The sequence below is a fragment of the Echiichthys vipera genome (genome assembly GCF_963691815.1).
Source record: "Echiichthys vipera genome assembly, chromosome: 5".
Lineage (NCBI taxonomy): Eukaryota > Metazoa > Chordata > Actinopteri > Perciformes > Trachinidae > Echiichthys > Echiichthys vipera.
This window is the reverse complement of record NC_139830.1, coordinates 31,010,239-31,035,553: the sequence shown is the minus strand read 5'-3', so window position 1 is coordinate 31,035,553 and position 25,315 is coordinate 31,010,239. Positions and strand designations below refer to the sequence as shown.

Genomic DNA, 25,315 nt, shown 5'->3' with positions numbered 1-25,315 from the left:
GAGTACAAACGGGGCTGGGGCTGGGGCGCGGGGGGGGAGGGAGGGGGGACAAGTACCCTTAAGTCCGGGTCTCGGTCCGGGAGGACAGTGTGAGTCCGCCCTTAGTGACTCTCCGGGATATCTTTGCTAAAAGTTCATACACGAAAAAACTGTCTCGATGGCTTATTTGATGTGTGCAAGTGTCGAAACTGTAACTGAAAGTGTCTGGGATGAATTTACGCCGGAATTTCAGTTTAATAGCACATTTGTTGCGGTTGGGTGAAATAATACATCATTAAGTGAAATATAAATTACATTCTCTAAAATGCAGCGAGCAGAGCTGCTGTCTACTGTAATTTTTCATCAGGGAAGTCAGACACTGTGCACATTTACGCGCACATAACTTCATTGATTATGTCAGAAACTAAAGGTTTTATTCTGTTTCCTCTGTCAAGTTTAAAGGGATACCTGCCGATTTAAATCCAGCTGAGTCACAGAAGTATTGGCAGATGAACAGTGTTTGGCTTCTCTTTGTGGCACGAGCGCAAAGAGCACTCAGTGGAGTGGACCTCCACTGCTCCGCTCAGTATACTGGTGCCACTGAAGTCCATACAGGGACTGCAGAGGGGGGCAAAATGTACATACAGGTGTGGGTTTCTAAAACAGAGAAACTAACTAATTTGGGTTGGTGGCAGGTGAATGATTTGAATATGCATGCCAATTCAATGTCATAATGTCAGAGCTGATTCATGCATCACTATTTCTGAGACAGAATAATAATGATAATTTGTAATTCCTAGATTTTGGGATACTTTAAGACACTTTACTTAATACATTTGATAAGCAAAACAATACCACACAAGTTTAGAAAAACAGTAGAGTATGACATGACATCAATCAAAGCATATTTGAGAGTATACAGGGACACAATTGAAGGTACAGAACAAGTTATAGGAGCAAAACCCTGATTTTGTTCATGCTCAGTTTGAAATCTATAAGACTTCTATTTTGGTTTTCTGGATTCTGAGCCCTTTTAACATTTGCACAAGTATTAATGGAACATGTGGCTGTCTTATCTACTGTATATCACAGTTATGAAGAACAAATGGAAATGAATTAACATCATTTCTTTTATATGGTGAAAACTTTGATCAGACTTGTTTCATACTTTTGAATCTCTGCATGCATCTAATTCCTGCTCCCCTGCCCTTTGCATGTTAGTCAGGGAGATCCAGACTTCAGCTGAGATGATGGTGAGCAAACATCCGCACACCCTGTAGACCCTCCAGGAACTGACTGTGGCAGGAAGCTCCAGGACCACTATTAACAAGTTCGCCAGGACAAATACTGTCCACTACTACACTTCTATTACACTGAAGATGGATAAATACCTCATACAACTCTACTTGAGAAAATCCAAGAAGACAAACCCTGCATATCACAATTGTGTATTCTTACCATGGTTTGAGTATGTAGTGCATTGCAATGTGGTTACAAATCCTAATTTTCTCATGCAGTGGACACTTTGGGACTCAACATTTATTGATTTTTCCATCAGATATGTTGGCAGGTCTGGCCTGTCTCCCATTCCGACAGATTTCCAGCGGCCTGATCTTAATCACAACTGTTTATCTCATGTGGGGCGAATTTAAGTAAGTCTCTTTCCAGTGCAACTTACCAGACTCATGAAAGTGTGATCAAACTGTCAAACTAGGCAGTGCTAGTCAAATATGAATCAAGATTCTGTTACAGTTTTGCCTTTTCCTCACCTCAAATGTTTTCAGAAACAAATTTAATTTCCCTAGTTAAAGAAAATTCCCATCCACACCACTGGTGTGATAAAAAATATCTCTGTCCACATGAAACCACAAACTGCGCCTCAAACTATCTCAAAGTTGTCCCACCAACTAGAAGTCCGAGATGGCCTCATCCAGAACCTCTGTGGGTGGGCGCGCCGTCTGTGACAGTGTCGGTATGTTGGAGTATGCAGCAGGAGCAGGAGAAATTGGGTTTTTCCTCGGTTTTCCTGTCCACACATGACTGCTGAAACCAGACTTTTCCAAGAAGTTCACCCTGGACTCTGGTTACAAAAATATCCAGTTTCAGGAGCCCGCAACTGTGGTCACGAGTGGATTAAAGGCCAAACTGTGCAGAGAAAGACACGGTTTCAAAAATACCCACGTTCATGTGGACGGCCCCTTAGTTACTTTGATTGGTTATAGGTCTAACCATTTGTCTCCAGAGGCCTTTTGCTCTTCACTGTTGGCAACACCCCTTGGAAATCGAAATTAAACTGAGGTTCCAGACTAATACACATTTGCAAATTGGTCTGGTGATGCCGGGCTAACTGGCAGCAGCAGAATAAGAAAGAAAACTAAAAGCATTACCTGTCTCTGTGCCCTTCATTCATGTTTATGGTTTCCTGTTTTATTTTTATTACTCACCTCAGCTCTCCTCTCGTTTCACATCACTTAATTTCCTGCCTTAAGTGTTTTCCTACAGTACCCGTTTTGTTTGCCTCATCCTGATTAGTTCTACCTGTGTCCAAACCCAGTCCTTTTGTATTTAACCTTTGTGCCCCACCATCTTCTTCCTTGTGTCTATGTTTTTGGATTTACTTGTAACCTGCCTGTGTTGAAGCTAAAAGTTGTTGCTGTTTAAAGAAATCAATGACTCTATGAGACTCATTAAAGATTGACACAGTTGATGGACTTTATTGGCTTCCTGGGAATCTTGCAGTCAAAAAAGCACAGAAATTACTTCACATTCTGGTTTTACAGACCGTCACAAACAACTTTGACGTCTGTATATACGTCATAATTCCTGTACCAAATATCATTCAATTTGGGAGTGAATTTCAAATAAGTAGTTATATTACCCTGTTTGCATCTCTGCCAACCCCTGGTTATCACTGTGATCCTGATGTTGCTTGCATGAGCGAATAACCTGGTGTCTACTGCAGGCAGTGTGTCGTGCAACCTCCTTTATCGCAACCCAAACTTTTCCTGGCAGTCTGTTATTAATTTCTTGGATGCAAAAGGTGTTCTGGTACTTTCTGTGATCTAAACAACATCTGCAATTATTCTCTCCAGTGGTAAACTTCATACAGAGGTCATAACCTTCTCTCATTGCTACAGAGATATATGAGTATTTACATATCTATGCATTGACTATAATTTTACACCTGCCCCTTGCACCCTGCTACATGCAGAGACATGAACACTGTGGTCAGTGTTCATTTCAATCCAATTGTATTTTATTTACAGCACCAAATCATAACAACAGTTACCTCAAGACACTTTACAGAGTAGGTAAAGACCACATTCTATGACTTATGACTTTTGGTGTTGCCCTTTCTATGGTGCTAACTAGGTTGATTTAACATTAGTGTTGATATTCAGAAATCCTCCTTCAATTAAATGAGTGTCTGAATGGTACATTTCTAAGAAGTGTCCATGATCATAGAACTTGTGAGAATTTCAACTGTAACCCTCATCTAACTAAAGCTCTGAAGTGCTGTGTGGGGCTCAGCTGGAAATAGGTTTGTAAGGGCTAGTTACACCAATTAATTTTAATTAAGGCCAACATTAGAATATCTGAATGTATCCACGTACATATTTAATTGAGTAAGCTTTCCTGGGGACTGTTGACCAAGGGCAGGATTTAAAAAATCCAGGATGAGTGAAATAGCCAGCCTTGAACTAGACTAGTCTGGTCATCCTGGCTTCATTAATTGCACGTAGGCCAAGCCAGGATGAGAAGGGGCAGCTATGTCAAGCCAGGTGTAAGCACTGTTGAGTGCGCATTCATGGATTTCAAAGGAAGACTGTGAGGTCCAGCACAGATTCCCTGATACAGACATTGAAAAGACACATGCAGCAGTCTTCTCTTTGACTGAATAGCATGAACTAAAGGAAACGTATGAGGAAGGAACCATGTAGTTTGTAAAAAAAAAAGAAACACTGCCGCTATTATTTAACAACGATAAAAAGGGCCGAGCTGCATAAAACATTTGTAGTTACGTTGCATAAGCAGCCCTAACTTACAGTACAGTACAGTGGCGACTGCTGGTCTTTCAAGGAGGGGAAGCTCATTTTTCCGGCCTACATCATAAATGTGTTTGTTTATTTATATGTAATTCTACACTTCGTTCTTTTTCAGAAAAATGATCTGTGACCTTGTCGTACCAACTAGGCGTCTTTTCCAGGGACTTGACCAGTGTCCTCTCAATGGCCAGCAGAGCTAGGCTGCTTAAACGGCCTTGGCCCAGCTGGAGCTGCTGCGCCAGGCTACTGTGAAGTGTGACCGCCTGTGAGTGTGAGTGACGGGGGGAGAAGCTCTGCAGCTGCAGCTGCTCGTCGGGGAAAGAAACCGCAGAGTGACAGAACAGAGTCTCCAAACACAACGCTAGTCGTTTTTACAGGTTTTTTTTATTGCTTTGACGCAGTAGTCGACTCAAAATTTTTCAAAACTGTTAACGCAAAGGCCTAAACAGTGGCACCAATTATCAAAATGACTCATTTCCCTGCAAAAGGCTCTAACTCCGCCAAAACGTTTAGAATATGGACCAAAACCAAGTTTTGCACACAACTTTTGCACACAAGTGCATAAGCGCTTCCAATCAGTCATTAGACAAGGGGCATCAAAATACAAAATTCAGCTCTCAGTGTGAATCAGTGCTGCATTACTGGTCAGCAGCTTACATATCAGTGCCAATTTGCTTTCTTGCAAAAAATAGATCCAGAATCATATACAATGATTTTTCAAATTTTATTGAATGCAGTATTCATTCTTTTTTTTTAGATTGTGGCTGAGAAATGAAATCTTCCAAAAGAAACCACATATATAGTATGAAAGAAAAAATACAGTAAAATCCATCACTGTGTAAGACATAAGGAAAATTAAAATAAAAATTCTGTACAATAAAGAAAAAAATATCTTCCAGTCAATTCTCTCTTGACGAATAGGCCACATGGCCTCATCTACATCGCACTCAATATTTTCTCTTGCGATGCACCTAGGGAAAAATCTTCTTGCATGCCTGACCCAGCCTTGCTTGCAAGTTACAACACACAACATGGCACCTTTTAAGCCTGCAGACTGATTGCAAATTGAAAAGTTGTGTGAAGCAGTGTCAAACAGGTGCTTCAGTGATTTCATACTGGTCAAGAAGCGCCCTTATTATGATTATTGGAACATATATGTTCTGTTTGGTTACCACAGCTAAAGCAGTGGAGTTTGGACTGCTTGAATGACATCTGCGTTAACTGATTTGCAAAAGGGTGAGGGAACTGTGTCAAAACAATGACAATGGGTTAACTCATTTGCAAGAGGTGTCTTTTGCTCTGCTGAGAGAGTGATGATGAAGACTGAGAGGTTACCAGTTTCTTCAACCAGGTCAAAACAATCAGAAAAAAACTGTAACAAGGACAAAGTCTCCGGAACAGTTCAGAACAACGGAATGAAAAACTTGGGAAATGCTTCACTGGATGTTTATTTTTCAAGATCGCTGATTTTCTCATTTAGCTGCCAATCAAAAAAGGATTCCGCCTCAAACAGCTCATCCAATCATCACGCAGAAGCCGTTCGATGGGCGGGACAAAGCCCAGCATTTATCCAATGAGCGTCTAGTTTGGCTGCAGTGGAACAACCCGCTCTACTCTTCCCCGTTGAAGTCAGTAGAAGCTGAGCGTCCGACTGTGTAAAGTGCTGTGGAGCTGTGGGGATGAATGAGAAGGAAGTTGGGCCGGTTACCTGTGATAAGTAGCTGATTCTGAACTAAAGATGAAGGCTTTCTAGCTCGTATTTAGTCAATGAAATGTACACACAGCAGTACATATTTCACCCCCTTTTTTTGGTTACATTTTAGGGGAAGCTGAGCTTCCACTGCAGTTTTAGAGCAATCGCCACTTCATTACATACAGAATAGTTGCCGGTCGAATAATCTGGTTGCCATTCTTTAAGATCTGACCATTATTGAAATGTATATCATTAAGAAAGACGACAAAATAGAAATAAAGAGTTTGATATAATTTTGACATTTAAAGTGACCCATATCATTCACAATATCAACTCATGTACATGAAAAAGAAAACACTCCACCTTAAAGGTTCCAGTAGTTGTCATAAAGTGTGTGTTAGAAAAGCACCTGATGGGACCCCTACAGGTCTATTGATGTTGTCACTGACTTCAGTGAAACCTCATTTGCCACTTTATCTGTCATTTATAATCCTCCCAACAATTTAATATATTCTGTATATTTAATCATAGTCTATTTATCAAACTCCCAGCAGCAATATGAACAAACAATCACATGAATGATTCTACAGAATAGAATAAACTTTATTAATACATTAATTACATTCTAACATTCTGATGAGGCTTCAAATGGTTTTGTTAAAATAAAATAAAATAATAAAAGACTAACTCGTAATGTAGCCCTGGTACTTTCATGCAGGCTAATAAAACCAAAGTAGGCTAAAAGATCATGGAAAAATTGTAAAACACGTTAGATTTCTGATTGGAGGGACAGCTGACTAGACATATAATGCAGCAGGATGAATCAAGCCTGCCTGTTAGCCTGGTCTGGAGCAGGCTAACAGCACAGAATAAATCTCCATGGTAACATATACACATATATGTCTCTGCTTTTGTGCAACCGAGTCATGGATAAAGAAAGCCAGGATAACCAGAAAATCCTGGCTTAATCCCTGTGTAGGTTTTGTGCAACAGCCCCCTGAAATGATCATATTCTAACTTTATATGTCAATGGTGAGAATCCATTTTGCCAACTAGTCAAACACAACAGATTACTGCCTCCCTCTGCTGGCAAGGGCTACAAATTACCCATCAGCCATAAGGTAGGGATGGGCTTCAAACTGAACAATCTGCCATTGAATTTTGACTATTTCCTAAATCTCCATGATTATGTAGTTTGGCTGTCACAGTGATGCAGATCACCATGATTTAGATGTCTGCATTCTGATAAGTAGAAAGACTCAAACTAATGTTTATTTCATATCCATATGTGATCTTCCATGATGAGATTCTCTTTTTTTACATTTTGGCCCAATTTCTCAAAAAGTTGGAATATACAGAGCTGATACAGTGTGATATATTGTGATGATTGGCCCTTTGTAATGGTTCAGCAGTGTTCTTACTGCTTTACATCCCTGATCACTGATGTTGAGGCACCCATTTGGTTATGTTGTGATGTTTGCCCTTTGTATTCCTCTTTTATTACAAGGAATGGAAAACTTTAGATTCAAACACGTAGCCCACATTTAATTGAGTACTGTACAAGATTGAGGTAACTATACATGACTATTTTCCTCTTTTGCCTAGCTCAGGCATGAATGGATCAAGTACAGATCGTGGATATGCCAGTTCACTTCCTTGCCACAGCTAAGGTAAGCATGGGCAGTCCCCTAACTCTATGCATGTGTATAGTTCCAGTTTGTATGTGAATGTATTTTGGACGTGTGTGTGTAATGTGTATATTCATAATTTTTAATTTAGATTAATAAAGTCAAGTGCGTCTTCTTTTTCTTCTTTATACGTTATACTCAGAAGAGAATATTGTACTTTTTACTTCATTTCAAATATTTGACTTTTTTAAAATCTGTAAATGTGGTGTGAATGATTAGATTAGATGGTATGTAGATGTCCACTGCCATCAGCGTGAATGTCTGTGTGAATGGGTGAATGTGACAAACACTGTGAAAGCGCCTTGAGTAGTCAGAAGACTAGAAAGGCGCTATATAAGTACAGGTCCATTTACCATTTTCTGTTATGTTGTCAAGCCAAACAATCAACTGATCAAGAAAATGATCAGCAGATTGATCCATAATGAAAATAATCATCAGTTGCAGCCCTATACAGCATGGATAAAAAATGGCTCTTCCTGAGCTCTTCCCTGTGACTGTGGCAATTTCTGCATTGAGCACTTAGTTTAATACTTTACATATGCATTTTCAATGTGGGGGCTTTTACTTGTTAAAATGCATTGCTCTAAAACAGAAGAGCTCCACTGTAGCCCTCTTATTGCTTAAGCTCTGATTGCTAATTGAACAATAGTGCAACATGTGTTTTTCTTATGTGAGGAGTCAGAGTGGATAGTAGGACATGTCAGTTTAGCATGTTGAATGGCAGTGTGTTCCTTGTGAATGTGAGATTGTATTCATGAAGATCAGGCCAAATGTATTGAATTGTTTAGTAGAGAAAAGGTACCCTAAACGGATCTGACTTCCTCCATCACTGCCATTCACACCCTGCATTGGCATACACATATGGTGGAAATGATTCAATGACCCAGTGTGTAAGACAGTAGCAGTACTACCAATGATGGCGGCAGGGGTGCAGATCCCGGCGGTGGGGGTAGCAGTATGGTGGTAGCAGAAGCCTAGTTGTAGAACCCTAACACCATTTAATTTCAGTCAACAGTAGCCTATACTGTGACAGAAGTAGCTGTAGGCTACCAATGCAACAGATGCGCTAAAAATGGCCATTTAAGGACCAGTAACACGATGGTGAGATTCTGAGCTTCATGCACCATTGGTAGTTAAGTTGCATAAGTAGCAGTCACTTACAGTAATCGATGCTATTGAGCTATAATAAATGAGAAAGAGGTACATATCAGTAACGTCAGATAGCAACATGGCTATCTCACAAGCAGCCGTTAATGTTCTCTCAGTAGCAGCAGTATGAAGATAGCAGTGGCCTAAAGGCTAGTAGCAGAAGCAGTATGTGGTAGGAATGGTGATATATATTAGTATGGTTGTGGTCCATGCGTAGTAGCCGTTTACAATGTGCACTATACAGCTCCTTGTAACAATGCATACTATGTATGTTTGGTCGCCATTATCTATATCCGTTCCAATGCGCATGCGCATCCGGCGGTTCGCGGTTGCGCCAACTGGTAGAGGATGTTGCTAACAGTCAGTGAAGATGCACAGCCTTTTTCACAACAATAACATCAACCAAATTTGCATCTCCACAAACTTGAATTGAGGATTATACATTCCGAACGCTATCGGAAACCGTGCATCGGAGCGCGCCACGACGAACTTCCTTCTGTATTTTTTGGCTTCATCTTGTGTTGACAATGGGAGCGGAGGGGTTTGCACATTTACAAGGCTCCTTTTTGCAGGAGCAGAAACAAGAATCATGGCTGGCCAGCTAGGCCGCAGATGGATTCTGTAGCGAACAGCAACGGTCTGTTGATCTGAAATACTGTATGTATGCTTGGCGCAGCTCATAGAGCTGGTGCTAAGAAGCCAGTGTATCAATTATAGGAGTATCGTTTATTTTTGTTGTTTTTTGGCTCCACAACACAAGCTAGTGAGACCACTAGCTTCACAACCTTGACTGGTTAACGTCTTGCCTTCGTAGTTAGCTCCTTTCGCCAGCTAACGATAGTTAGCATCGCTTGGCTAGCCATCCGCTGGTCAAAACATTTGGAAAAATACATTTACTGTGGGGTCTACTGTCATCGTGTGCAATCTTTAAGCATTTATATCGCAAATTCCTTTTGCAACGTCTGCACCTGGATGAATGTGGGACAAAATGGAGACCCCGACGATTGTGTACGATTTGGATACCTCTGGGGGCTTAATGGAGGTGAGACTGCGCTGCTTGGAGGCCTTAATGAAATGAAATATTCTCTTGTTGCTAATACACAATGTCTTTCCCATTGTATTAATTGTCGTTATCATCAGACCACCATTGCCTGCTGCCAAGCTTTTCTCGGTTAGCTAACTACATAGTGTGGGTTGATAGTGGAGGCCAAACGTAAACGTTACAGATCTTCCCATGCTTAGCATGAATGGCACAGCGGGCACAAAACTGCATATTTTGCAACTCTTTGGGCAAAATGTCAGCGGTGATCTTTTACTAAAGAGTTGAACAACTTTTACAGCAAATCCAAACGCTGCTGGCGCCCCCGAAGTCCGAGGAGGTAGAGAAACGGAGTCGAAAGTTGGTGAGAGACGTCCGGAGGAGCGGCAGGGCCACCAACCACGACACCTGCGATAGTTGCCGGGAGGGGGGAGACTTGCTGTGCTGTGACCACTGTCCTGCAGCCTTCCACCTTCAGTGCTGGTGAGTAAGAATTATTGGAACAAAAGAAACAGGAAGCTAAGAGACAGGACATACACGCTGAGTGTGAAACAGACAGGTTGCTGCAACTTCGAGTCTGCGTTAGCAGCATGCATTAGTGCTGAATGCTAACTTTAGTGTGGTTGTTTCCCTGATGAAGTTACGTTTTGCTCTCCTTGGTGCTGTAGTGTAATGTCCATGTAACACTGGAAATGCGTGTATGAAATTCTGCCCTGAAAAGGATTTACCATTCGTTATTACTCGCAACATCCGCTGTTTTTTCAACTGTACCCATCGGTGGATCCCCCATATTCATTCTGTACTTTCCCATACAACTGAACCGAGGAGGGCAGTAGCGAGCCTTCCTGCTGTAAATCAGAATTTACTTGTACCCGGGGTATTACTTAAATGCCGAATTCACCAGCACATCTAAATATATTTTAATGTATCGCGAAGTCATAATTTCGGTAGAACTAAATGCGAGCGAACATTAAGCTCGAGATTTATTGAATGGGGTTTGGCGAGAAAATACAACAAGTGCCAATTTGATCTACAGCTATGTCGGTGTCGAATGGTTTAAAGGAGGCAACCGTTGTTTCCTCACTCTTTGGGGAACGTGTTCCGTTATATATGCCTATATGGTTGATCGTATTTATTAAGAGCGTACCTACAAAAATGTATGCTAATAAGACGTGTAGGGGCTAAAGGTGGCTAGAAATTAGCTTGCTCCCTTCCTGTCGGCTTCAGCTATTGGAGCCGCTGCTGCTAAAAATGGAGTCGAGGCAGCCTCTGTTTACAATATGGCGACCTCCCTGCTCTTTTTTCCTATTCCACCGCCATCTTACCAACCTTAAACATTCAGCTTTGCGAACAATTGTTAATCAAGAACACGGACGAAATGTTTGGTCATTTTCTGAGATGCTGTTGCGTGATTGCAGTGTTTGTCGTGCACATGTTGTTGTAAAGGTCATCCTATTCTAGCATCTCACCGGTGCCGCTTTACAAGGCTCTCCGTTAACGTTAAACCTTTGCTCGCACGATTATTTGAACTGTGGCATTTGGAAGAGTTGTCCGGACTGTCACTTGGAAACGACCAAACTGAACCGTTTTAACCATATATGGTCGGGGCTGACTGGCTTCCTCTTCACAACTAGTAGTTATCTCATCGCTGCATATTGGGAGAAAAATCAAACATGCTGCTTTGATGTGTATTATCTAAAAGGTAGAATTGCACAGATACATTTTGCCTATGATTGGGTGATTGTAGTCTGCTGTAGGTTATTGTCTTTGCCTCAGGTGTGTCCTGCTTATAATAATTCAATCATGACATTGTCTCTTTGACACTTTTACCATGGCACCATTTTTTAAAATACTTTCTTGGTCTAAAATTAATTAAGGTAAAATTTGCTATGGTAATTTAGCTGTAAAATGTATAATGTTATGTATAGTTAATTGGTATATTTAAATCTTTACACATATTATTAATTCATGTTCCTGCTGTTGTAATACAAATGTAAACAAATTGATTACAGGGGTAGTAATCAATCACAATTTTCCTCCACACATGATACTCGACAACAGCAGTGTGAAGCATATTGTCATGACTGTATTGATAGAATAAATAAATCATAATAAGAATTACTTACTGCATTTGCCTGCATTGATTTTGAACCTAGTCAGTGATTAACGTTCTGTAACTTCTTACCACAGCAACCCACCTTTAAGTGAAGAAATGCTTCCCCCAGGGGAATGGATGTGTCACCGCTGCAATGTTCGAAAAAAGGTGAGTGGCTGGATTTCTCTGTTACACATCCAATCCTCCACCAGCGTTGCTGTCATGCTGTCGAAATGTACCATTTGAAGTATGTGCTTGTAGGCTATATGGACTGATCTTTTGGTCTTTATTTGCTGCCATCAGAAGCGAGAGCAGAAGTCAGAACAGACCAACGGTCTACCGGAGAAGTCCTCATCTAAGCGCTCTGTCTCCCCGGCTGTAGAGCTGGAGCTCAATGCTGGCCCACTGCGGCTCGACGGACTGCCTCCAGGGGCTGGAGCGGCGGGGCCTGGTCTTCGTGTGGCCCAGGTACGCCTCTTGGACCGCAGGACCAGCAGCAGGCCGAGCAGCCGGCCTGGAACACCCACTTCCAACAGTTCGTCCACCCCGACCCCCTCCGAGGAGCAGAACGACGGGGAGGAGGAGGCAGCAGAACCCGAGGATGAAGTTCAGGGCTCAGAACTTGAGGGTGCTACGCTATCTGGTCCGACTCCACGCCTCCTCAAGAGGCCCTTTCAGCTGCTAATAGCAGCCGCTATGGAGAGAAACCCCACGCAGTTCCAGCTGCCCAGTGAGCTCACCTGCACCACTGCACTACCAGGTCAGTCAGTCTCAATTTGTTACTAAACTTTCACTGTGAAATCATATGGTATTTATTACGACAATACTCAAATGTAAAGGCAAATAAAAAAAGCTACAAAATGTGTCCTGGAATGTATTGAGAGCTTCAGATTTCTGTTACATGACAGCATAAAGAGATCTGGGTTGAATTGTTTCTCTGCCACATTTTGATTTCTAGGAAGCAGTAAACGTCGGAGAAAAGAGGAACTACTTGGTAAACCATTCAGGAGGCCTCAGCATGAACTGGATCCCAATGGTCTGGTCCCTCTACCAGTCAAAGTTTGCTTTTCATGCAACAGGTTAGTGCCAGATTACAGTATGTGCAAAGATGTACACAGGCCTGAAATGTTTCATATCTTGTTCTGATTTTCTTTTGTCTTCCTCTCGCAGGAGTTGCAGGTTGGCACCTTTGATCCAGTGTGACTATTGTCCCCTTTTGTTCCACATGGACTGTCTGGATCCTCCACTCACAGCTTTACCTGCGGGCAAATGGATGTGTCCAAACCATGTTGAGCACTTAGTGGTAAGCAGCATGGTCTTTGCTCAGAGCGGAATCAACCTTTTTCTTGACGTGTTTTTTTGTTTGTTTGTGTCAGCCAAGATGGTGATGATTAGATTTCCATTTCCATGTTTGTCTGGTGTCCAGCTGAATCAGAGGAGCCTGAGCCTGTCCAGCCGCTGTCAGCTTTTCGACCATTTCCAGGACAGGATGTCCCAGCACGCCGTCAAGTTGGACTTCCTGCGTAGAGTCCATCGACAGAACGCACCCAACCGCCGCACAACCCACCAGCACAACAAGAAGACCATCAAGGTAGATCGGCCGCGTCAGTGTGAGGGTGTACACAGCTTGTGGTTCCAGTTTGTTTCTGTCTTAAATATTTGTCCAGGGGTGGGGGTTAGGCGTGTAAAGGATATCCTAAATAGGCTATGTTGCACAGATGGCGATGGTGAAGTCGATTCATGCAAGAACTGATAATTCTTGTCTTTTACAATTGATTCTTTGGACAGGACTCTCCAGTCCTGTCTTGGTTTCCTTTCGCTAAATACACGATAGAAAAGATGGAACAACAGGCAGTTCTGAAAATAATACTGCAGCAAATAGTTTCTACACATGAATTCTATCACGCCATCTGAAACAATATGTCCTCAGATGTAAATCTACCTTGACAGGGTGCTCTAACACAATCTGAACGTGAGCAAGGTTGCAAAATTCTGGGAATATTCAAAGTTGGAAACTTTCCATGGGAATTAACAGGAATAAACTGGAAATATTTGGTCACTATATGCTAACTGTATTTACCTTATCATATACAGACATAAATCTAAACATAATACACAATATAAGCATTTGCATAAGCATATACATTTGTAATACAACTTTTTAAAATTACATTTTTGACTCCATCTATTTTGTGAGTAGAATGAATGCATGAGGGCGTGACATTAAGCCCTGCAGGTGCCAATTATCTGTGCATGTGATGAAGAAGAGTGCACGGTTAAATACAGTTGGCATAAATTACCCCAAAATGTCCAGTTTATTCCTGGTAATTCCCACGGAAAGCTTCCCAGCGTGTGTACAGAAAAATAGGTAAAAATCAAAATTCCCACCACTTTTTGACCCTATATGTTACATACTTTTCTTTGTCTACCAATTTGTTTGGGTTCAGGTGCCAGATGCCATCAAGTCCCAGTACCAAAATCCTCCCCCCATGCTGCTTCCTGCAGGGGTGCGCCAGTTGGAGCTGGTTTGTAGTGGCGTGCCTGAACATCAGCCCTCAAAGCACCTCACCACAGAGGCTGAGCAGCAAGAGGTAGGCACACAACATGACACAGTTGGAGAAATATGTCATTTTGAATCGGTTTAATAAGAGTCATCTACAACAATGGCTTGTATCTTACATGCGCTGTTTACATACCTTCACACTAGTCGCTTTTCTGCGAAGTTTGCTCTTTTTAATCAAAATATGTTATTCATGTGAATTATGTAGATCCGAAATGTTTTTACTTTCGGGGGGTGTGGGAATGGCCAGCACAATACAATCAACTTTTTCACAATAATCTGACATAGGCTAATTTCCCACTGACTGAAGTGAGACCATAAAAGTCTCTTGAGCTCTTGCAATCTTAATAAAACATCTTTGATGCTATGTCGCAGGGCTTTTGACAAATCACAATCAAGATAACGGCATCATCTTCTTCTTTATGGATGTAAACAGCTTTGGCAGTTCTACAATTTTGAGATAACTTTTGCTGCCATCGATGTAATATGCTGTTTAAATACCATAACCTGCTACACTAATGTTAACTGGACAAATCAAGTTAGTCAGTAAGTAGGCTGTCAAGTAACTTTTTAAGTGTGTTGTGATACATTTGTCCATCAGCTTGTTAGCACGTCAGTGTATTACAACGTCTGTTAAGAATGAATCAGAATACTTTTTCCGAGTTAAGTCAATTCCCACTGCATCTGTATTGTTAACTGATTTGAACGACCACCATTTTCATACGTTACGAGGAAAATAATGATGAACGTTTTATGAAATAGGACCCATGTTTCTAAGTCACCAAACCAAACAACGAGTGTTAAATATTTGCGTTTGATGCTCCAATGTGAATTGGGTCAGATATGTAACTGCAGCGACTTGTTAGACAGCCGTTCGGAGGAGAAATAAATCATTATTGGTCCAAGGAAAGACACCACTACACCTATGATATTATTAGTCCTCACTAGACCGTGGTGGAAAAAATACTCCGAAGTAATACCACACTGTAGAAATACTGTTACGTATAAAAGTACAACATTCAAAATGTTACTTAGTAAAAGTACAAAAGTATTAGCATCAAAATGTACTTAAAGTACAAAAAGTAATAGTACTCATTATGCAGAAATGCCTGTTTCAGAATAATATATTAACAGATTAATGTAAATATCCAAAGTTGCAGCTGATAGAATAGAATTACTTTAATGATCCCAGACTGGGAAATTATTTAAATAAATAATGATAAAGGTATGGCTCAATTTTTATTACTTATTTTATAACAATGTATCCTATTTGATTGGTTGATAATATTGTGCGTTAATAATCAGAATCTGTAAAGTAACTTAATTAAGCAAATATAGTGTGAATGTGTAAATTAGCATAAATTGGAAATACTACTAGTATTACAAGTACCTCACAATTGTAACTAAGTACAATACTTGAGAAAATGTACTTAATTACTTTTGACCACTGGCATTAGGCCTATTGCTGTGCCGGTTGTGGCATGTACCACCGAACAACACAGTTTCTTAACTGAAAGGAAAGAAGCCACAGTGATGTCTAATAATATTAATAATCCATCACTGTAGTGTTTAAGAAAACACAGGGGGGTGTTAATTCGCAAACATGTCACCCTTTTCACCACTTGTGAGTTTGCGTCTGTTAAAAAAAAAAGATGTTGGTAAATCACTGATAGTTGTGTGAATGGTTTGCTACTAAAACTCAGAACTACTGGCAAAAATTGGCCATGCAGGTAGTTATTCTACATTAATTTATTGGCGGATTTAAATTAATCAAATTGTGATCTTAATAGCCATGCATGAAGGCTCCTCTCAAAGTAGGGAAATACAAAGTTCATCTTTTTTTGTTAAAACACACCTTGACATGTGCTTATCAAGAAAAATATTGAAGATTTAGTCTTTGCAAAAGTCTGTAAGCCAAGCTAACCTTACGGTTTGTCATACAATGTCTTCAAACAGCCAACAGGTATAACAAGACCAAGAGGTGGTGACAAATCCTATTAGCTTGAAGTTATATTCAAAATATTGCAACAAAAGACAAGTCCTGACATTGATTTCTTCCTGTAATATTATGTCTCCATTAGATCGGACAGTGCTCTAAAAATAGTTGATGTTTGCTTCTCATGTTGTAAAACATGGTTCTGCTGTATTCAACAGTGGCTTCAGGATGTCATCACCCTCCAGTGCAGCATCATGAGACACCTATCCATTAGGCAGAAGGCCTCCTCCACAGCATCCACCCTGTCATCAGTAACACCGTCAGCAGATTGGGCTTCTGAGCCGAAAGCCGGTACTAAATCATGTGTAACATCAGCGGACATGAAAACTCAGGCTGCTATAGGAAGGACTTCTTCCCCCGACCCCTGCTCTAAACCCTGCAGTACATCCGCTGACCACCAGGGGGCCTCCCTTTCAAGGGACACACTTGCAGAGCTGGGTGTTTGTAAATGCAACACAACACCCTGTCAAAACTGTAGGAAACCCAACAGACCTCTAGCAGAGCAGTGTCAGCCTCCCAAAGCCAACGGACCTGTAGACTGTAACAGTGCCTCAGACCCCTGCAGGCAGGCTGAGCTGCAGCATAGACTAAAGCCTAGTACAACACCCCCAGACTCAGCTCCTGCCTCTGGGCTGGTGAACCACATAGGAGCAGAATTGGTTAAAAAGGAGCCTGAGAGCACTACAGAAGCTTGCGCTCAGAAAAACTGCCCCACTGTCCTGACGATATGGCCCTGCAGCGGCCAGCAGAATCACAGGAGCCAGACAGAGCGCCAGGAGTGCATGAGCAGTGATGAAAAACCTTCCTACTCGATCACCAGCAGCACCTGCTCAGACACACCGCCTAAAAGCGGCCAGGAGCACGACCCAACCAAGCTGGGGTCGTCATCACCTACTCCAGGTACACATCACCGATACATAAACTAATCACTACTGAATGGCCTCACAGGTTCATTTGAGGTTCTGTACGATTGGAAATATAACTGTTAAGCATCATGGCAGCCTTCTGCATTAATTTAAATGTCTTTTTTAATTAACCCTGCAAAAGAATATGTATTTGATATTCAAACATTGCAGTCATTGGCGAGAGATCATCCCATCATCATCACCAGCAGCTAAAGATACATAAATTGAAGCATGTAGTTTTCTTTTGTGAGAAACATATTGACACTAAGCCCACGGTGGCTGCTCCACCCGTGTCTCCCAAATCCATGTCAAATGATGTCTGGGCAAACCAGACAAAAAATACTTCAGTCCAGACAAATGTGCTTCTCCTTTCATCATATCATATCTCAATAACAAATGTGCCTTTGGTATGCCAGTCTTTCATCTTGTCCCTGCTTTGAGCATATAGCTTTTGTCTGGCAACAACTCATTTCTTCCAGAAAGTCACTTACTAAAAAAATGGGAAAAGGAAAAGGACCTCCGGTGTAAGAACCTAGTCTGGGGACAGGCTTCATCTGTCAAGTTAAAATGTGGAAAGCAAATGTATGTACATAGATATAACAAACTAAAAACACCTCAAACTATTAAAATTAATATTATTAATGTTGGAATGTTGGGGCAGTTCTTTGGTCATGGTTTGTCAGCTTTTATATGCTTTATCTTAGCCTATATACAGTGCTTTAGGTAGTTTTTGTTGTGTTGGAAAGTAAGATAAATAAGATAGGTTTAGGTTATCCAATCACTTAATGATTCTAAAAAGAAACCGCTCCCTCTTGTGGTCACTGGCAACAATTTCCCAGTTGTTTCAAGTGCCAGGGCAAAACAAGCGTGTGGTATCACAAATAAATGAAGACGTGGAAACGGTGCAATCGAAAAAATTGGGTGTGGTTGAAATGAGTCAGGAAGGGGTTTTTACACAAAAGCTCAAATAGCATTGATGTATATTTTGAAATTGAAATATTCTACATACATAAATGACTGAATGAACAATCCGCCAGATCCTTCTCAGTTCTCTGACCACATGCTGTCCCGGCATGTTTCTCCTCTACAGACATAAAGGCTGGTTCTGGACTGATGGGCTCACTGCTGCCCAGTACTCTATCCTCCATAGCTAACCTTTCCAGCTGCATGAAAGATGGAAGGGATGAGGAAAGGGGTAAGTGTACTCACTCAATAGTGAGAAGGGATAAATGTCATGTCTGTGATGAAGTAAAGTGACAGTGTAATTACCTTTTGAAATCTGTGTGTGTGTGTAGGGATTGAGCTGGACAAACTGGATGCAGAGATGATCAAGCTCCTGGCCTGGCAGAGGATCCAGCAGCTCTTCCCCCCGAAAGTGCCCAGTGCTCCACCTCCCCCCGCCACCAGCGTTGCCCCCAAAACCCTGTCTCCCTGCCATGACGGTAAGAGACTAAAGTTTTGTTTACACTTGCCGGACACACCACGCATGCCCACAGGTGTTTCTGTTTGACAAGTTGTTCATTGCAGTATTCGCCGAAACACAAGGGGGGTACAAATACAATAAGCGGGAAAAGGTACAGAGTGGAAGTAGGTTACCTGGCAACAGTAGTAAGTAAGACCAGTCCCAGCCTGGTCAGATGAGTACATGAACTGATGAAGCCTATTGGATGAGGGGTGACAAAGAACCTAGTCCAGTTGCTTTTGACTGAAATTGCTTTGGGGATAACGATGACCTGGACAAATGAGAACATTCACAGGCTAGTAAGTAAGTAGTGGTACCGCCAAACATTGCATCTGTGTACTGTAATTGGATGGCTCCTGGGCCCTGCCGAGGTGTCCCTGAACAAACACTTGCATTTATAAAGATTATTAAAGTATCTTAAGGGGTATGTAAGTCATTAATAGATTAAGTCTTCATATTAGTATTACCGTTACTGTCTCTTACCTCCAAGCTGAAATGATAGTCCACAGCGCTCTCTCTAAAAGTGAAATTTCGGCGTAAAATAATCCCATGGTCTCTTTCGGCTTGTACATACATCAAATAAGCCATCGAGACCGTTTTTTTTGTGTATGAACTATTAACGGAGAGATCCGGGAGAGTCGCTTACAGTTGGTGGCTAACCTGATTAGCTCAGAGCAGCACGGTGAAGGCATTAAAACATCAAAATAACAAAAAACCTCTGCAGTAGCATGAGAAGAGTCCCTACACAGAAAACGAAGCACCAACAATGTAGTTGGAGAACCTGGAGTTTATTAAAAAAGTGTTTTGAAGTTATACCTACTGGCACCTGTACCAGCTCCTCTCACAGTAAAGTCCATTTAAGTGGATTTCCAAAGTCAATCCAAAAGGAAGGAGCCCATTGGTGCTTTGTTTTCTATGTAGGGACTACTGCAGAGGTTTGGTGTTATTTTGAGCAGTATTAGTGGTTAAAAAAGCTGTTTTAATGCCTTCACCGTGCTGCTCTGAGCTAATCAGGTTAGCCGCATCCGGCTGTTGGCTACTCTAGTTAGTACACCGAAAAAAATTGTCTCGATGGCTTGTGTGCAAGCATTGAAAAAGACCATGAGATGATTTTACGCCGGGATTACACGCTGAGACTGCTGTTTAATTTGTTTTCAAATCTTATCATGTCTCGTGTTAATTATAGAGTGGAAAAGGTTTAGTAACATTGAATGGAATTCCCATGTTTAAAATAGAGTTGAGTATTGGTTTATAATATTTAAAGTGCTCCAAAGTTTACAACCTGAACTTCTTCCAGGTCAGAAGAAGGTGCAGGCCCGAGCTGTCTTCTACCCTCTGACAGGAAAAGGAGGAGCTGTTAGCATGTGTTATAGGACGTTATACATAGGATCAGGTAAGACATGCTCACTGTACCTCACAGACCTTTAAATACTTAATGATACGGACTGAGATGTGTCTATAGCACCAAATATAGACAACTGTCAAATATTGGAAACTGGCCTCAAATGGATGGTCAGTTTCTTGTGTTTCTTATTGAGGCAAGTAGTCAAGTTATTTTACAGCTGCTTGTATTTGGAGCAGAGGGTTTTGGTCTTGTGAACCTTTTTTAAGTAAAAGATTGTGTACTTGTAACTCTGCTTGGCTGTGAGTTGCCAGCAGTTCAGCCTGAGAGTGACTTTCTCATTGGAACAGTTTTTAGAGTCAGGAAGTGGTAATACTGTCCAGTATTTCACAATCAAAAAAAGAAAAGCCTTTGTTGCCCTTGCAATGATTCTGTGAACCCTCAGATAGAGCCTGTGACCTCCTGGGGTCTAGCAAACACCAACAGCTTTAGCTTCCTTTTGTTGTGTGAAATAAAGGGGTTCTATAGAACTATTTGTGGTGAACTTCAATTTTGGTGACAGTTGATATCTTGTACTAATGTTCAAAGTTGTGTGTCCCCTATTCTCAGTGGAAATGTCATTGCCACAAGACTAAATCCAGGAGCAATGTATTATTGTGTAAAAAGTAGGGCCACTAATGGCACAAATTTTTGACGAGCGATTAACACGCACACGTTCTGTGATTATGACCCCTGGGCTCTTTTGAATTTCAAGTTCAGCTTCAAAGCCAAGCCGCGAGACTGCATTTACTGTCTGTGAAGTGAGTTACCACCGGAGTACGTCCAGTCTCAAAAACCACCTGCTGTCCAAACATACAGCTGATGCAGAGAGGCTCCGCCCCCTCTCAACGAATTTTCCTCAGCGATAGCTTAATGGGTGGCTAAAGCTTGCAGGCCAGTCACCTCACATTTTTGAGCATGGAGGCGCTTGAAGAAGCACTAATGACTTTTCTTAGATAATATATTCTATCCTAGTTCCCTGTTTACTTAATTTTGTGATCAGGAAGCCATATAGCACGTACATGGAGACAGGGAGGTAAAGCAGTGCGTAAAATGATTCACCCCTCCTGCCGCTGGTAGAATACAGGGATTTGTTAATCCCTTGTGAATTGGCCATTTATATTACAGACGTCCTGAGATGGTGAGACTACTTACCCCACGTCCACACATTAAACGTATCCTGTCCGAATAGGGCTATAGATGCACATTGCTGAGTTTTTCCACAAACTGTAGCTAACTACCTTTCTAATGTTTTTGTGAAGGTGCTGACATGGACGTGTGCCTTACAAACTATGGTCATTGTAACTACATATCGGGGAAACATGCCTGTATTTTCTATGATGAGGTATGGGCTTTCAAATTGCTGTTGTATGTTATTGTAATGTACCATAATTCTACATCTCTGTCTAACAAATGGAGGTACTGTTGTTGTAGTTGAACATGGTGTTAATGGTTTGTGTGTTCTTTTTAGAATACGAAGCATTACGAGCTGCTCAACTACAGCGAGCACGGCACCACAGTGGACAACGTCCTCTACTCGTGTGACTTCTCTGAGAAGGCCTCCCCATCTCCACCAAGCGGGCTGGTGGCTAAAGTCCAAGGCATCATACGTTAGTACATCTCTTTCTCACACACTTAAACTGTTAAAGCTCTCATGTGTTCCTATTATGTGCAGTGAGGGTTGTTATTACTGATGCAGTCTAAACAATTGTGTTACAGAGGCACAAGAGTGGATATGAACTGTGCTTTCAGCATGAATTCAGCCATGAATTCAACTGCAACATGCATCTCTCTCCTCTCTCTCTCTCTCTCTCTCTCTTCTCTCTCTCTCTCTCCTCTCTCTCTCTCTCACTCTCTCTCTCTCTCTCTCTCTCTCTCTCTCTCTCTCTCTCTCTCTCTCTCTCTCTCTCTCTCATCTCTATCTCTCTCTCTCTCTCTCTCTCCTCTCTCTCTCTCTCTCTCTCTCTCTCTCTCTCTCTCTCTCTCTTCTCTCCTCTCTCTCTCTCTCTCTCTCTCTCTCTCTCTCCCATTTCCTGTCTGTCTATCAAATAAAAGGCTTGAAAGGTGTCAAAAAAAAATCTTTGAAAAATAAATCTTCCAGCGTGACTTATGGCAAATGTTATTACTCACACAGACACTGAAGAGGTGGCTATGAGAACCTGTGGCGGCTGCTCCGAGCTCACTTCCACTGAAGTGTGGCGAAACTAAAAGTTGGGGATATACTGTGTGTGTATATATGTGTATAATACAGGTGCGGCCAGATGGTACCCACAGCCAATAGACTTGTACTTCTCTTTATTGATCCTTCTGGATGACTCCCGCAAGGAATTGAGTTTCCAGCAGCTTACAAAAACACAAGGGAGGTATAAAAAAAAAATACAGTATAGGATAACCAATAAACTCTTAGCTAAATAAATATGAGGTAGATGTAAGAATACAGGTCAAATAAATGCACAGAATGTTAAATCAGATAAGTTATATGTAGAGGAAATGTATAAGATAAAATATGTATTATTGTATATGACAGAAATGAGCAGTAAGATTAAATTATTGCACTTAAGTAGTGTATAAAGTTATTGCGCAAAAAAGGCGAAGATAAGTGTCCAAGTATATAACAGTAAGTAACCAAAGAGTCGTGTGACATGTTGAACCATGTTTACAAATAATTTCTTCCCACTTGAAACACATGAACACACCTCTCCGCTGCAGAAAAAAAATTAATTATTGCAGCAAACTGCATTTTAATCAGAAAATCCAAATATACAAAGGTGGAATGAGGAAGCAGCACCAACCTCAGCTGACTAGTTGAATTGAAAGGTTTGCTGATCACAGTTACAGGGAAAAGGAAAACTACCACTTGTTTGAAAAAAAAAATTGAGAACACAGTCATCTACTCCTAGGGGTCCTTTTTGTTTTTCAAAAAAAAGTGATATATTACACTGTTAATTCGAGCATGCAGCCGCCTCTTCAAAGGTCAACTGTGATTGGACCTGTTAGCTGTTGTCAAGTTGAACTCAAAGTAAATGTTTCACATGGAAGCTCCTAATCACTTATTACCTTGCTATGAATTGACGTTGGTTACTGCCATCATTTCTGGTCTAATGGGCACTGCTAATGCTTCTGTACTGGCAAGACAACTGTATTAGCACTTGACGCCATCATCAAGTTCCTGCCTGTTTAAAGGAAGTTTTTTGTTGCCACTGCACAGGATTGCTGCTCATGGGGGGAATTGTTGGCTCTATGTAAATCATAAATAAGTCCTAGAATGTGATATTTACCTACTACTCCATATGTAAAGTGTCCTGAGATAAATTTTGTTATGAATTGGCACTGTAAATAAAATAGAATTGAATCTAGTGACATAAAAACCTGTATCCATTTACTTATCACTTTTATGCCACATTGCCATCACTTGGAAGTGTTCTTTTTTTGGTTTTCATTCGTAAAAGTTGTAGAAATGACCTGGTGCTTATTTTTGTACCACCTCGGTCAAGGTTCCAAGAGAGCTGAGCCAAAACTAAAGGTAAAGTTAAAACTCTGCAGACTACTGATGGTCAGAGAGAATCATTATGGGCACCATTTTTAAATAGTCAAGCCAAAATAACCAATTTTATTTATAGTTATCTCAGGACACTTAACAAAGACACAGCATTTCCCCCACAAGCAATAGTAGTGCTGAAAACCTTCCCTTAAACAGGCAGAAACAACAGCAAAAAAAATTGTCGTGATAGAATTCACATCACAGCCTGTGTGGGGCCTGATTCCAAATTTCTCCCTGTGTTCCTGGCACAGGTCGCAGTAAGAAGCGTGAGGATGATGACGGTCCTGGCTCGATGGTGGGTCTGTTGCCGGTTGGCGGAGTGATGAGCAGCCACCCTCAGGGCGGCTCCGAGCTATTGTGCAGCTGTAAAGTGAGCAGCTCCAGCCTGATAGGAGGCAGCGGAGCAGGATGGGAGGGCACGGCCCTTCTCCACCATGGCAGCTACATTAAACTGGGCTGCCTCCAGTTTGTCTTCAGCATCACAGAGTTTGCCAGTAAGCAGCCCAAAGAGGAGCACAGAACCATGCCTGCTGCCAGTTGCACTAGCACCAGCAGCAGCATGGTCAGCACCACTACCAGCACTACCCCGGTCACCACCATCACACCACCACCGCCCAACACTGCCACAGTGAGCAGCCCCTCCAGCCTGGATGAGGCCGACACTGAGACTGTCCCTCCCCACCAAGTGCCCGTACTGCGCTCCAACTCTATTCCATAACCTGCAAGTCATGCCCTCCCTCCTTTTGTTTTGCACCTTCCGAGACACAATGAAGGGAAAGCTGCACAGCTGGTTGGTCAACAGGGAAAAGTTTATTTTTTCATTTTTAATGGTTTATATCTTTGCATGAACTTGAAGTATTATTGACAATCTCTTCTGTTTTTGAATGACTGACCAGTAACTCTCTGTTCACTTCAGACCGTTTGGACTTTGAGTGAACATTATTTACATACGCTCAATTTTTATTTTGCCAGTATATTGGTTATGTATGGTGTAACATTATTTTGTCAGTCAGCTCATTTAGCACAAAGCTTTTATTTTGTAGTATTGAATTCCATACATTCTATTTTCTTTTGCTGCTTTTGCACCATAGGTAGCTATATATGTACTGTATGAAACCATACATGCTTATACACTATAATATGTATATATAATGTAAATATATATAATTCAGTGTCTCTCAATTGGAGAAACATTGGATTCATGTAAAATTACCATTTTTTGGTTTTTAACTACAGTTCATGGAATTTGTGATACTGTGTAGAGTACCAGAAGTTTTGTGATAAAACTTGTTCTTAGTCTGTACTTTCCGCTGTAGTCCATCTGTAAATACTGTATTGTTTTAGCACTCATTTTAACATCTTGTGCTGCTCTGTATATAAGCACTCTTTGTCTGTACCTGCTTGTCTGTTCAAACCTGTAAATACAGAAAGATTTTCTAAGAACAAACTCAGGATTTCTGTGCTTTTAATTTTTTGGACTTTTTAGGATCCTCCTTAGACTACTGGTAAATGTTATAATTGAGTAGTTGAAGTACTTTTGTAAAGCCTTGTGATGAATGTCATGTTCTGGGAGGGAAGGTAACATGGAGAAAGTAGATGGCATAAATTACAGCTGGGGCAGTGTAGACATTGCTTTTTAACATCTGGGTTGGTATATAGAAAGCTGACTGAAATTTTGTCATGATTGCATCAGTTCTATGGCTTCATTTGACTTGGTCTTAAAGTTAGGAAGAATAACTTGGAGTCATAAAGTTCTCACGTGTTAAGACTTGGTCTCGGCT

General features: G+C 41.3%; 1 protein-coding gene across 1 annotated transcript; it reads left to right on the top strand.

The window, feature by feature from the left end:
- Positions 1-8,960: 8,960 nt before the first annotated feature.
- On the top strand, positions 8,961-24,929 carry phf12b (PHD finger protein 12b). The gene is made up of 15 exons (XM_083913491.1): positions 8,961-9,597; positions 9,896-10,077; positions 11,785-11,857; positions 11,993-12,449; positions 12,648-12,768; positions 12,860-12,992; positions 13,116-13,280; positions 14,137-14,280; positions 16,404-17,145; positions 18,241-18,345; positions 18,446-18,592; positions 19,910-20,005; positions 21,256-21,338; positions 21,465-21,603; positions 23,786-24,929. The coding sequence occupies exons 1-15, from the start codon at positions 9,532-9,534 to the stop codon at positions 24,250-24,252; spliced, it is 3,120 nt and encodes a 1,039-aa protein (XP_083769617.1). The 5' UTR covers positions 8,961-9,531; the 3' UTR covers positions 24,253-24,929.
- The last annotated feature ends 386 nt before the right edge of the window (positions 24,930-25,315 follow it).

Bases quoted from the DNA above. Each gene is read 5' to 3' on its own strand.
- phf12b (XM_083913491.1), top strand. From the start codon at position 9,532: ATGTGGGACAAAATGGAGACCCCGACGATTGTGTACGATTTGGATACC. The intron at 12,769-12,859 runs GTTAGTGCCAGA...TTCCTCTCGCAG, and splicing joins GTTTGCTTTTCATGCAACAG to GAGTTGCAGGTTGGCACCTT. The intron at 18,346-18,445 runs GTAAGTGTACTC...GTGTGTGTGTAG, and splicing joins TGGAAGGGATGAGGAAAGGG to GGATTGAGCTGGACAAACTG.